General features: G+C 40.6%; 1 protein-coding gene across 7 annotated transcripts in view; it reads left to right on the top strand.

The window, feature by feature from the left end:
* gbf1 (golgi brefeldin A resistant guanine nucleotide exchange factor 1) overlaps positions 1-13,672 on the top strand; it is a 238,024-nt gene that overhangs the window by 131,976 nt on the left and 92,376 nt on the right. For all 7 annotated transcript variants that reach the window (XM_050070669.1, XM_050070665.1, XM_050070663.1 and 4 more), the window contains 3 exons: positions 4,217-4,335; positions 7,002-7,110; positions 7,441-7,501. In XM_050070669.1, the coding sequence (XP_049926626.1) occupies positions 4,217-4,335; positions 7,002-7,110; positions 7,441-7,501 (289 nt within the window). The remainder of the gene's footprint in view (positions 1-4,216; positions 4,336-7,001; positions 7,111-7,440; positions 7,502-13,672) is intronic.

Here is a 13,672-nt window from a genome sequence, read left to right as displayed (position 1 = left end):
ACACTATGGACACTTTATAAACACCACAATAAGCATTGTTGTCCCCCATGTTGTTGTTTATTTGCACATTCAATATTCACTTGCACTAAACATGTTCACTTTAATCCATTGCTCACTTTTTATCCACTGCTCATTATTATTATTATTATTATTATTATTTATTGCTGTTTCTTGTATTTTTTGTACTTTTTTTCTGCATGCCTAGTTTTTTTAAAGTTTTTTTTAAAGTTTTTTTAAATATTGAAATCTTTAATTTGACTCTTTACCCTTGACTGCTGTAACACTGGAATTTCTCAATTGTGGGATCAATAAAAGTGCATCTCATCTCATCTCATCTCATCTCATCTCATCGGCCCTCATGCAGAGTGCAGCTCCAGAGCTTTTTGTGTGTTGCCCTTGTAAAAAGCAGCCAATGGGCCCACTCGGCTTGCTCTCACTCACGCCATGTCTTTGATTTTTGTGGCCAGAGTTTGATATGACTTAGACTGCTTCATGTGGCAGCTAGTTCAAACCCCTACAAACCCCTATTGACTTTGCTCACATACCCTCAGGCACACACACACACACACACACACACACACACACACACACACACACACACACACACACACACACACACACACACACACACACGCACTACTCATATTGAGCCTCTCCTTTCCTTAGTGTTGTTTTAACAATGACTCCCCCCAAATCCTTGCTTTGGACGCCACTTGTATAGATAGTGCCAAGAGAAGGATTAGTGTTTTATACCACATATTAACATTCTGCTAGATCCCCCTGTGGTTTCAGTTTCTGTGGCTCAGCACTGGATGAATTCAGTACAACTTCCCTGCTTGTTGTCATCCTCGCATTTGGGGGGATGTTAACATTTCTCTGTCTTAATCACTCATACACCAGTTCTAAGCCATTAACCAATTTCTGACTGATAAACTGTCTGCACTCCAGGTCTTCACAACAGCTGCTAATTACCAAAATTTCCCAAACATTTGCTATGTGGGTAATTCCCAAAGAAATAACATTGTCTACTAGTAATCACATGATCACACAGAAGGGTTCAGTGTCACTTCAAACCCTGAGCTGCCCATCTTTTCCACAATTCAGAGTCTTAATGTTGACAGGCTGCATTGTTGCTTGACTTTATAAAATCCTCATCTGTACCTCCCTTTCTCAGTCTCTCCCTCCATTCTTCTGCTCCCCTCTCTTTCTCCCCCCCGTGCTTATTAGTTAATGAATTGTTGCTCCTGAGGGCGATGGGAAAGGAAAACAGGCTGGCTCCAGGCAGAGAGCTAGCCAGCCACTCAGGTTTCAAAAACACTGGCTCCTGTTGCTCTGACAGCCAATTTGTCCCAGCCTGCCCCCAACAAAAGGCCACATCTGGCCATTAGATCCCAGGGTTTGAAGGAAAATGTGGATAGACTGTACCAGATTTGTCCTGTTTTGTTTATGTGTTGAGCTGTTGGCACTGTGCTCTTGGTTGTGAGTTTACTAACACTCTCAGCCTACATTTACAGTAGTGCTGGAATGGTGACACAGTCTGATTTATTGTCATGTCTGGCCCAGAATGGTTTTCAGTGCCCAAAGTTCTCACTTCCATTCAGAAATTGAATTTAAATATTTGGAGTGGGTTTCAACCATATGTATCACAGGTAGGGCTAGTCATACACTGCTCCACATCTTTTTCCTGACAGCCTACCAATGTATCCTGTCCTGTTTTATTCTAAAGTCTACCAAGCAATGAGAGAAGGAGAGGGAGTTCACACCACAGTCTCACCACCCTGCTGTGTTTCTAAAGCCTTCTAACTGCAGATATAACTAGGCCTCTGCAGGTTTGCTCTTTACCCCATTGCTGATAGAGGTTGTAGTGTAATATTCTTATACACTTGTCTTTTTGACTGTGAATCATTCATAGATAGGTTCCATGGAAAAATAACTGCAGTATTGACAGTGTGGGCGATATGGCCCTAAAATTATATCACAATATTTTAAGGTATTTTTGTGGTAATGACATTCTTGATAATATGACAAATGAGTAAAAAAATATTTTGTTATCAATTTAAGGACATAGAATGTCAACCTAACAGTTTGCCTTCAAATATTCAGTAAAAACTAAACAACTCTTATGTCTGTAGTATGTAAACAACAACAGTAAGAGTGAGATTCAGATTCTGTATACAATATTAATAGTACAGCAAAATAAAATCTACCACAAATTACACATTTAAACAGTTCCAAAATAGAACAAATGTACCCTGGGATCTCTCTTTCTCTCTCTCTCTCTCTCTCTNATATATATATATCAACAGGTGATTTGCTTCTCTTTTAGCAGAATCCTAAACGATTGGATTTTTTTTTTTTTCTACCTGGACCTTTATGCTCTGCCATTTCTCCTCTAATCATCACACTGTAACCTGTGACAAGCTGTTACGCTACAGTGACTATTGCACATTCACATATATGTAGTGTTTTGTTGAGCTGCGTGCATCGCTTAGGTTTACATTACCAAAGGTTTATGACAAAATCACTTGACGACACCGACTCCCGTGTGTGCATGGTGAGAGAGGGAGAGACATTATGCTGCTGTCAGAGGAGGCGCTGAATGAGTTCCCTCTGTGCAGTACGTCGTCGAATATAATTATATGAATTCTTGATGTTATACTAAAAATTATACTTGTATTATTGTGAATGATATGATATGGCACACCCCTACCCTGTTGGCTGTAGAGGGAGATAAATGGCTAAAACTCTCAAATGGTCAACATACAGTCAGTGACCACTTTGTCAGATATACCTTTGTAATGTAATTCAATTCAATTTTCAATTTTATTCATAAAGCCCAATATCACAAATCACAATTTGCCTAATCTCTCAAGACAGATTCTGCAATTTACATTGTAGAAAGGAAGGAAAAAAAAACAAAACTTTTTTTTTTTTTTTTTTTTTTAACCGATGGATTTCCAGATTGCAATTTGCCTCAGAAGGTTTTACAGCATACTACATCCCTCTGTCCTTAGGACCCTCACAGCGGATAAGGAAAACTCCCCCCAAAAAAACAGGGGAAAAAAATTGGTAGAAACCCCAGGAAGAGCAACTGAGGAGGGATCCCTCTTCCAGGACGGACAGACGTGCAATAGATGTCGTACAGAACAGATCAACATAATAAATTTACAGTAATTCATATGACAAAATAATACATAAAGATAGACAGAGACAGAGAAAGAACATTAATTTTAGTAATAATATTATAATAATAATAATAACAGTAATTGTGGTAGCATCTGTTGTAACTATATATTAACATATGATAGTATATGTACATGACAATAATAATCAATGTGTATAATGGTAGTAGAAATATGACTAATAATAACAGCTAATAATAATTGTCTATAGAATGTCGGAAAGTGGCAAAAAAAAAAAAGAGTTGAAAAAGGGGTTGTTTTTAGTGTGTCACGTTTGACGTCACAGACGGTGCAGAAAACAGGTTAGTAAACAGTAGAGAGCAGCATGTGAAAACTTGACAGTGGTTACTTCTTCTTATATGGTGGAGGGTCTAAAATTGGTAAGTTCACCTGAGTGTTGTGTTTCCATCAATGTAAATAACCGTAACTATCCAAAGTAATTTGCCCCAAGCATGAATGTGGATCGTGATCTTTCCCATTACATTGAAAAAGCCAGGTGTTAGCGGGTGTTGGTAGGTTTTTGTGCAATGGGAAAGGGGCTTAGTACTCAGCTTCCCTCATGTAGTAAGTACATGGGCATTCGAAGCACCTTTCAATAAAAGGTTTTCCAGTTCAACACCACCACATTGTATGTATGATCTCATCAATCACCATATAGTTGGATTTAAACCTCACTGACTGTGTCACCAGAGCCTCAACTTACAAGCTTTATGAAGGCCAAATTTATGGTGGAACTGTTGCGTTGGATTGCATTAGATGGTAGAGATGTAGGCCTACCTACTGAAAGTAGCCACTGAATGTATTCCACACTTACTGACACTGCCTCAGCTGCAGGCTAATCATAAACACACAAATCATTTGTCAAATTTTCCATATGCACAATCAATCCCAACTCTGAGACTCCGGCTACCCTCAGTAACTTGGCTTCCTCTTAGTGTTCTTCCCTATTAAACGCTGTCAAGATCAAGCTAATCAAGTCTGAATTTTCTGAGTCAGTTGTCTGAGAGAATTGTGTGTTTCTTTTCTGTTTACAGATGCTAACCATGAAGCAGCAGCAGAAGCCATTGAGAACATGGCAGATGCAGTCACACACGCTAGATTTGTGGGAACAGACCCTGCCAGCGATGAAGTCGTCCTCATGAAAATTCTACAGGTACAATATGTTTACCAGTAACTACAGCGGTCTTGAACTGACCTGATGGACCCGTCAAATGAGGTTCATGTTGTCTCAGTCCTTGTACAAGTTAATGCAGTACAGTGCAGCAGCCTTCCAATAACTGAGACCTTTGTGAAGCTTACTGTTAATGTTTTGTTGAAACTGAGACACAAGTGTTAATTTAATTTAATTTTTGGGGTCTTAAAAATGTAGTTGGAACAAGACTTTTGTGAGTAAAGAGTCATGAGTAGAGCAGGACAAGATGGTTAAGTGTGAAAAAAGACAATTCACTCTCCCTTTTTTTCCCTGCTCGATCAGAAATCGTGTAACAATGAGAAGGTCAGATTTGATGCTGGATATGACGGCCTTGTTTCAGCTCGAAACAAGGGCGTCATATATATATTATCTTTATAGCTGATGAATTCACAGCCTTTAATGTCACAACACAAGTTACAGACAGAAACCCAAAATACAAGTGGTGGCACTACCCTGCACTGGACCACCGTACCAACTTAACCTTTACTGATACATAAATGTAAACACATGACCAAATGAATGCACACGAAGAGCATTAATTGTCATATCAGTTTCTACCTCCAACTGTCTGTCATAAAACTGTCTTGAATATTCAGTATATCATCTAGCACTATCTATGGAAACAGGATGCTTTTGTTCACTATTTTGCTGTACAGGTGCTGGTCATATAATTAGAATATCATCAAAAAGTTGATTTATTTCAGTAATTCCATTCAAAAAGTGAAACTTGTATATTATATTCATTCATTACACACAGACTGATATATTTCAAATGTTTTTTTCTTTTAATTTTGATGATTATAACTGACAACTAATGAAAATCCCAAATTCAGTATCTCAGAAAATTAGAATATTACTGAAGACCAATACAAAAAAAGGATTTTTAGAAATGTTGGCCAACTGAAAAGTATGAACATGAAAAGTATGAGCATGTACAGCACTCAATACTTAGTTGGGGCTCCTTTTGCCTGAATTACTGCAGCAATGCGGCGTGGCATGGAGTCGATCAGTCTGTGGCACTGCTCAGGTGGTATGAGAGCCCAGGTTGCTCTGATAGTGGCCTTCAGCTCTTCTGCATTGTTGGGTCTGGCGTGTCGCATCTTCCTCTTCACAATACCCCATAGATTTTCTATGGGGTTAAGGTCAGGCGAGTTTGCTGGCCAATCAAGAACAGGGATACCATGGTCCTTAAACCAGGTACTGGTAGCTTTGGCACTGTGTGCAGGTGCCAAGTCCTGTTGGAAAATGAAATCTGCATCTCCATAAAGTTGGTCAGCAGCAGGAAGCATGAAGTGCTCTAAAACTTCCTGGTAGACGGCTGCATTGACCTTGGACCTCAGAAAACACAGTGGACCAACACCAGCAGATGACATGGCACCCCAAACCATCACTGACTGTGGAAATTTTACACTGGACCTCAAGCAACGTGGATTCTGTGCCTCTCCTCTCTTCCTCCAGACTCTGGGACCTTGATTTCCAAAGGAAATGCAAAATTTACTTTCATCAGAGAACATAACTTTGGACCACTCAGCAGCAGTCCAGTCCTTTTTGTCTTTAGCCCAGGCAAGACGCTTCTGACGCTGTCTCTTGTTCAAGAGTGGCTTGACACAAGGAATGCGACAGCTGAAACCCATGTCTTGCATACGTCGGTGCGTGGTGGTTCTTGAAGCACTGACTCCAGCTGCAGTCCATTCTTTGTGAATGTCCCCCACATTTTTGAATGGGTTTTGTTTCACAATCCTCTCCAGGGTGCGGTTATCCCTATTGCTTGTACACTTTTTTCTACCACATCTTTTCCTTCCCTTCGCCTCTCTATTAATGTGCTTGGACACAGAGCTCTGTGAACAGCCAGCCTCTTTAGCAATGACCTTTTGTGTCTTGCCCTCCTTGTGCAAGGTGTCAATGGTCGTCTTTTGGACAACTGTCAAGTCAGCAGTCTTCCCCATGATTGTGTAGCCTACAGAACTAGACTGAGAGACCATTTAAAGGCCTTTGCAGGTGTTTTGAGTTAATTAGCTGATTAGAGTGTGGCACCAGGTGTCTTCAATATTGCACCTTTTCACAATATTCTAATTTTCTGAGATACTGAATTTGGGGTTTTCATTAGTTGTCAGTTATAATCATCAAAATTAAAAGAAATAAACACTTGAAATATATCAGTCTGTGTGGAATGAATGTATACATTATACAAGTTTCACTTTTTGAATGGAATTACTGACATAAATCAACTTTTTCATGATATTCTAATTATATGACCAGCACCTGTAAGTGTCACCAATATCTCTAAAATTTGGTTAGCTGGGCACAGATTTTGCAGAGGTATGCATGGTTTCCCTTCATGTCCAATTAAATCCCAGCATTTGCTTGGAAAGTGAACTACACATTTTTCAAGCTCCTTTTGGTACCTCCGCAATGTCTGTCAATGAGGGCAGTGGAGCTCTGTGGTTCTGAACAGTATATGTTTGTGCTGGGGACAAAAAACATGCATGTAGCAGTGGTATTAGTGTGATTTTACTTGACAATTTCAGCTAATGATTAGTTCCAATTCCTCATCTTAATTACTTGTTAGATAAATGTCACTGATATGACAAAGGAATTTAGTACAGACATATCATACTGTGTTTCAGGTGCTGAGGACTCTGCTGCTGACACCAGTTGGATCCCATCTGACCAACGAGTCTGTTTGTGAGATTATGCAGTCCTGCTTCAGGATCTGCTTCGAGATGCGCCTAAGCGGTGAGTCGCAATAAACACTCATCAACCTCAACGTGAGTGACATTTCTAACAAGTATTACAAGCAAACTCTAGACTGTTTTACTAACTAACCAACTAACTAACCCTTTCAGTTACTATTATTAACAGCGATTGACACTCTTACCTACCTCACTGATTTTTGCTAATTGCTCAGTGGGCGTTCCCAGTTGAAAATCCTGAAAAAGAACGCAAATAAACCCGCCTGTATTTGAAGTTGATGTAAATGTCTCTCTGTCTGGCTGTCTCTGCAGTATTTGCTTCTTTGTTTTACTCAGTTTGGTTGTAATGTCTGTCTCTCTTTTGTGTTTGCAGAGCTCCTCAGGAAATCAGCCGAACATACACTGGTTGACATGGTGCAGCTACTGTTCTCTAGGTAAATGTATGGGACAGTGGTGAATTGAGATGGGTGCAATTTAAAGTTAGGTGATTGTTTTCAGCTAAACGTAAATGATCACACTCCTTTAGTGTTTAAGACTAAGTAGGGAAAGTAGACCAATTTCAAGATTCATACATGTTATTCCTATGGTCTAAGACAGTCAAAAATATTAGTAGAAATGAACAACTCTCTCCCAAATCCCAAAACTAAAGTGCTAAACCTCAAATCTGTGATGTCATAGGGTATAAAGTAGAGGTCGACCGATTAATCTGTTTGGCCGATTAATCGGCGCTGATAGGATATTTTCGAACTATCGTTATCGGTGAAAAAAGGCTCCGATAGTTGCCGATGGTTGCAAAGTTTTTTTCCCCTGCAGCGCAACAAGCTGTTTCCTCTCCTCCCCCACTCTCTCTCTCTCTCATTTCGCTGAGGGGAGGGGCTGCTAGAGAGCGAAAGAGCGAGAAAGGAGGGCAGTGGAGCTTTGTGGTTCTGAACAGTATATGTTTGTGGGGAAAGGAGGTGTGAGGAGTCCACCTGGAGATAAGCGGTAAGCGTGATTTTAAGTGCAATAAAACCTTCACGAGTTAAAAAGCCAAAAAACATAACCTCCTTGTCGGAGGTAATAAGTACCACTTGTTCAACAAGCATAAATGTGCATCATATTTCCCTGTGCATGTTTTTTATGACCCCCCCCCCTACATGCAGGCAGTAGCAACTGCTTAAAGTAGTTTGAAATTAGTTTTTTTTGACAGTTAAGATTTGTTGCCAGATATTATTGAGTTTATATCAGTGTTTCCCCTATATGCAACAAGCAGCGGCGCACCGCTGCTGCTGAAATATGACCGCTGCTGCTGATTTTTTGATTTTATTTTTTTTCGTCGTAGCTCGTTAGAAACTACCTTTATATTATTTGGCGCTACGGACGCCTCATATCCAGGTTAATTCACACACTTGTGAGTAAAGCGAAGAGAGGAGAGAGCTCCATCTTATCTCTTCATAAACTAAAGCTATATTATTTTGCTCGGCGGATGCTTCATATAATAACATAGCAATATACTATTTATCGTGTTATGTCATCGTGTCATTTCTGTCTCTACATGGTCACGCATTAACAATTCTCTGCTCTCTGCATCACGCACGGCGGAGTTCCGCCACACACAGGTGAGCACGCTAGAGCATTTTCCTGACCAAACCTGACCCGAGCCCGGCGCAGTTTGTTAGTTGACATAGTTATTGTTATGGACAGTGTGTAAATGACCATCAACAGACTGCTGTTACGCACAGACAAACACGCTGCTCACATAGCAGCGCAGCAAGGCACTGTACACACACTCAGTTGGAGCGGAGCCTGTGTTGCCTTCAGGCGTTGTCACATAAATAACAACTTCGAGCACTTCAATAGGTCATAGCACAAAACAGCAGCATGTCAAGTGACTTTTTTCTTTTATTATGTTCATTAAAATTGTATTTTCCTAAATCTTGAGACACCTCATATGTAAGCTAGACAGACATTTCACCTGCTCATTACTGTGCACAAATGTACTGTATGTACCTAGTCCTAAAGAGCCCTTCTGTGCCAGTAGATACATAGAATCGGCCGATTAACTATCGGCCAAACGGCTATCGTTTTTTTCCTACTCCAAACTATCGTTATTATATCGGCCTTTAAAGGCGCTGTATGTAAGAATGTGGCCAAAACGGTTACTGCACTCAAATTCAAAATACTGCCGCGAGTCGTGTCCGCCCCCCCTCCCCTACAGATTCAAGGTTGCTGGACAGCGGCACGCTGGAGACTGATTTGTTTGCCCACGGGCAGCTGCCGTGGCAGGGCCGCGTCGCCGCGTCCTTGATCTTCGGTTTTCCAGTGGACTGTTCGAGCAAGTCCGGCTTCTCTGCTGCTAACGCTGCTGCCGGGATACAGCGGAGGAGCCGGCTGCTAATGCTATGTACTGGGACACTGCTAATGCTGCTTGCCGTACTGCTGTAGCTCAGTCGAAACTTTAACTGATGCTGACACTCTACTGACTGTGTGACTGGTAGACGGCAGTGGGTGGCGCAACAGGCCAAAACACAAATTCAAAACATAAACATGATTTGCGGACCGTAAAATATTTTTTTAAATGCGAATATTCTGTCTGTACTATTGTTGTCGGTGAGATCAGCATGTTATATGAACATTATTCCTTTGTCTCTGTGACATATTAGGAGGATTTTATGACTATTTGCTTTAGATTTCTTACATATAGCTCCTTTAAAAATCCACTATTGGTCGACCTCTAGTATGAGGTGTGGAGCTGCTCCACAGACAATGAATGGTGGAAGATGTTCTAGATGACGCTGAGAGCAGCCAGGGGAATGTTCTGAGTGTATGGGTACTTTCTTTTTCACAACAGAGAACACTACAATAGAATAAAGCTCAGTTGGGTATAAAAAAAGAAAACAATCTGTGGGTCCAAAAAAAAACAGTCTTCCATTCATTGCCTATGAAGCAGCTTCAGACTGTATACCCTATGACATCACAAATTTGAGACTTCCTTTTTTGGTTTCTGGCTTTGAGAGAGAGCAGCTCATGTTCACACATGAACTTTCCAAGGCCATGGAAATATTATATTAGAATTCTCAGTTTTGGTGAAGTTGCCTTTTAACACCATGTGTTTTTTGATATGTTAAAAATAATGCTTGTTTAAGGACTGTTTTGTTGGGTGAACTGTCTGATCCTATCTAATCTAATTTTATTGTACTGTAAAACTTCACTGGTGTGGCTATACGTTTTGTCAAATAATCCAGGTCTCAGTTAGACACCTGGTCTGGTTGCTATTAATACTAAGGAACAGTCCATTTTTATAGAAGTTCTTTGGGTGGGGGCGCCCTGGTAGGTCACCTGGTAGAGTGTATGCCCCAAGTGGGCATATACTGTAGGTTCCTGAACAGCCTCCCAGGTTCTAGTCTGACCTGTGGCCCTTTGCTTCATGTCGTCCCCTCTCTCTCTCTCTCTCCTCCCTTTCATGCCTATCTGTGTACTGTCTAATAAAGGCAAAAAAAGCGTAATAACTTATCTTTAAAAGAAAAAAAATGTATTTGGATGTATAAAACCTCTCAGAGCCCACTGGGTTATCTACCCACTTGAGCAACTTGAGCTGCTAAGCTGCTTAGATCGTGCATACAAATATAAATGTTTAAACTTGTCAGTATGGACATACTAACCATTCTAAGCATGGTTAGATTGTCCACAGTTTTATTGTCCAGTTCATTTAAGAAAACTGTGGGCATCAAAGCATAATTCATTCAGGTATACCAACATGGTGAACAAGAGAAGCAAAAAAAAAGACCTGATGATTCTGAAGTGTTTCACTAATCAAAAGAAACAAAATGGATTTTTATAAAGATTAAGACAGGTTGTGAGTGGTGTTGTGTGGTGCTCTAAGTGCGACACAAAACATATGTGTCGGCAGTGCTTTCTAAACAACAATGGCATAACATACATTTTTTTTACATTTTAATGACACTACAAAAACCAAATACACAAACACAATACTGTGAAAAAAGCACAACACAATGCACACAAGACAGTTCACCAGAGATTACAGACTAAAATACATCAGTAATAATATACTTGCTTAGGAGAACATTATATCACCAATCCATCTTGAGAGGGTTTCTGCTGCCTTCTTAAGGGGGTTCAGAATCCTATTCCTTGTACTGGCTTATTTTAAGCATTCATAACAGTTCTTAAACTAAATGTATATGCTTCTTGTTTACATATTCTTTGATGAGTGTCCATGGTCCATATAAACCATCTCTATAAAGGCCCTGTAAGGGAGCGATCACACCGAGATGAAACGCCAGAAACGCGACGCCTGTAAAACCATTGTTTTCCTATGATACGGCGCGTCTGACCGGCGTTCAAGCATCCATTTAGATGGGCGTTTTTCTGGCGTCTTTTTAGACGCGAGTTTTTGTAGACGCTTCTTTTTAGACGTGCGTAGATGCTGAAATATTTTCAACGTTTTGAGCGTCAGACGCCAGTAGCTAGCACGCATTGAATAAGCGCTTCCAGCGTTTCAAGCGTCTTTGAAGCGTCCGTGTCTCTAGTGTCTCATTTCTGTGTGATCGCCCCTTAAGGCTGCGGCTGCACGCTCCATCATTATTTGTTCTATGAAATCCTTCAGCCGCTTATTTAAACAAAAACAATTTAGTTTACGTACTTTGGTGCTATTACTACCTCTGGTGGCAGATTAAAGGCAAGGCAACTCTGCCCCCCCCTTTCTGCAATAGTACCTTTTATACAAGTCAGTGAGGCAAAATTCCCGCCTTGAACAGGCAGTGTAAAAGGGGCTTCTCTCTCTGTCAGTGCATGAGGTTAGTGTAGATGTGCTGTCTCTCTGAGCTAGATCAAATGGATGATTCCTAATTGATAGAGTTAAGCATAGTGTATGCCATCCAGAGATTCTGAGGGTGTCCTTGCCCAGTCCTTGTATTTAACCCAAACAGTATTCCTTTGCGAGTTGCTTCACGTTCCCAAATAAGGTTATTAGGTCTGTTGAGCCTGGGGCACAGGGCAGTCTCCCTTCCTCTTAACCATGGAAGCTATGGCAAAGGCCCCAAGCTAGGCACCCTTATCTGGACAGCTGTACTCCCTCTACCAGAACTGGGAGACCAATGATAGAGTGTGTTCATAACAAAGGTAAAGAAGCCTGACGTCAATGTCTCTTTTAGGCCTTCTGCTGACCTGACTGTCACCTTAAACATAACTGTCACCCATTTCCTTTACTGACCAAGGCTGAAGGCTGTAACAGGACAAAATTCCTTCACAGTAATATTCATACTGGTTTGAATAAACGATTTGACAGCTTTTTTCCATCTCTGCAAGAGTTTTGTGCAAAGGAGTTAAAAGCCTGTCTCATATAAATACCTGTCCTAAATAAATTGTGATTAAGTTCCCATGCTATTAATTGAAGTTTTAGTGCAATAAAAAAATACTTTTTGTAGTACTAGAAATGAATCTTGGGTGCTGCTTCAAGGTGTTTTTTTTTTATCTTAAAGAACAGCAAAATCAGTAGTAGTTTCGAACCCCAAATCTTGAGTTGTCTCTCCAAAGACTGCTGCTGCACTCCTTTATCACCTCTGGATCACATATGTATACTATTTAAGCAATATCACACGAGAGGGAGTGAAGCGGCCTCGTGCCTATGACCGAATCACAGCCGTGACGATATACGAGTATAACATCACAAGCTCGAGTGTGATATTGCTTTTATACAACAGTTCAACAGTTAAATAAGCAAGGCTGATTAAGAAATGTTGAAAAATGAGGACAAAATAGATAATTTAAGCATTTTCTTTGTCTTCCGCCAACAAAAATAGTTCCCTCAGGACTCCGCTGTCACCGTTGCTATGTAACGCAAACATGGTGCACCAGGCACTTACTCTTTATACACATTTATCTGCACATTTCCACTAATTGTGCAGCCGGTGAAATAAGTCTCTGGTGACTGCATGGTGGACTGTCGCTTCACAGGCACAGCCGACTCTGCCTTCTGATCTGACAGTATGTTGCTCCATCATTTCCTACTCTCCATGGATGGCTTCCAGTAGCTTTTTAACGAGCTCTCAGACCTGCAAGACAAAAGTTATATTTTAGGGCCCGACTCCTAATTAGAAGACTAACTTTACACATAGGCTACGTTAAAACAACATCATACCTGTGCCTACTCACTGTCATGATCTCCCTCACTTTAAGTCCCGCATCTGACAGCGTCTGCCCTAAGGCTGACCATTTAGAGCTTTATAAGTTAACAGTAGGATTTTAAATTCAATTCTGGATTTTACAGGGAGCCAGTGCAGAGAAGCTAAAACAGGAGAAATATGATCTCGTTTCTTAGTTCCTGTTAGTACACGTGCTGCTGCATTCTGAATTAGCTGGAGAGTTTTTAAGGACTTACTAGAGCTACCTGATAATNGAGAAGCTAAAACAGGAGAAATATGATCTCGTTTCTTAGTTCCTGTTAGTACACGTGCTGCTGCATTCTGAATTAGCTGGAGAGTTTTTAAGGACTTACTAGAGCTACCTGATAATAGAGAGTTACAGTAATCCAGCCTTGAGGTAACAAAAGCATGGACCAATTTTTCTGCATCTTTTCGGGTCAGGATAGGCCTAATTTTCGCAAT

The sequence above is a fragment of the Epinephelus moara genome, chromosome 19, assembly GCF_006386435.1.
Source record: "Epinephelus moara isolate mb chromosome 19, YSFRI_EMoa_1.0, whole genome shotgun sequence".
Classification (NCBI taxonomy): Eukaryota; Metazoa; Chordata; class Actinopteri; order Perciformes; family Serranidae; genus Epinephelus; species Epinephelus moara.
Note: the sequence above shows the minus strand (reverse complement) of the source record. Positions and strands in the feature narration are given on the sequence as shown.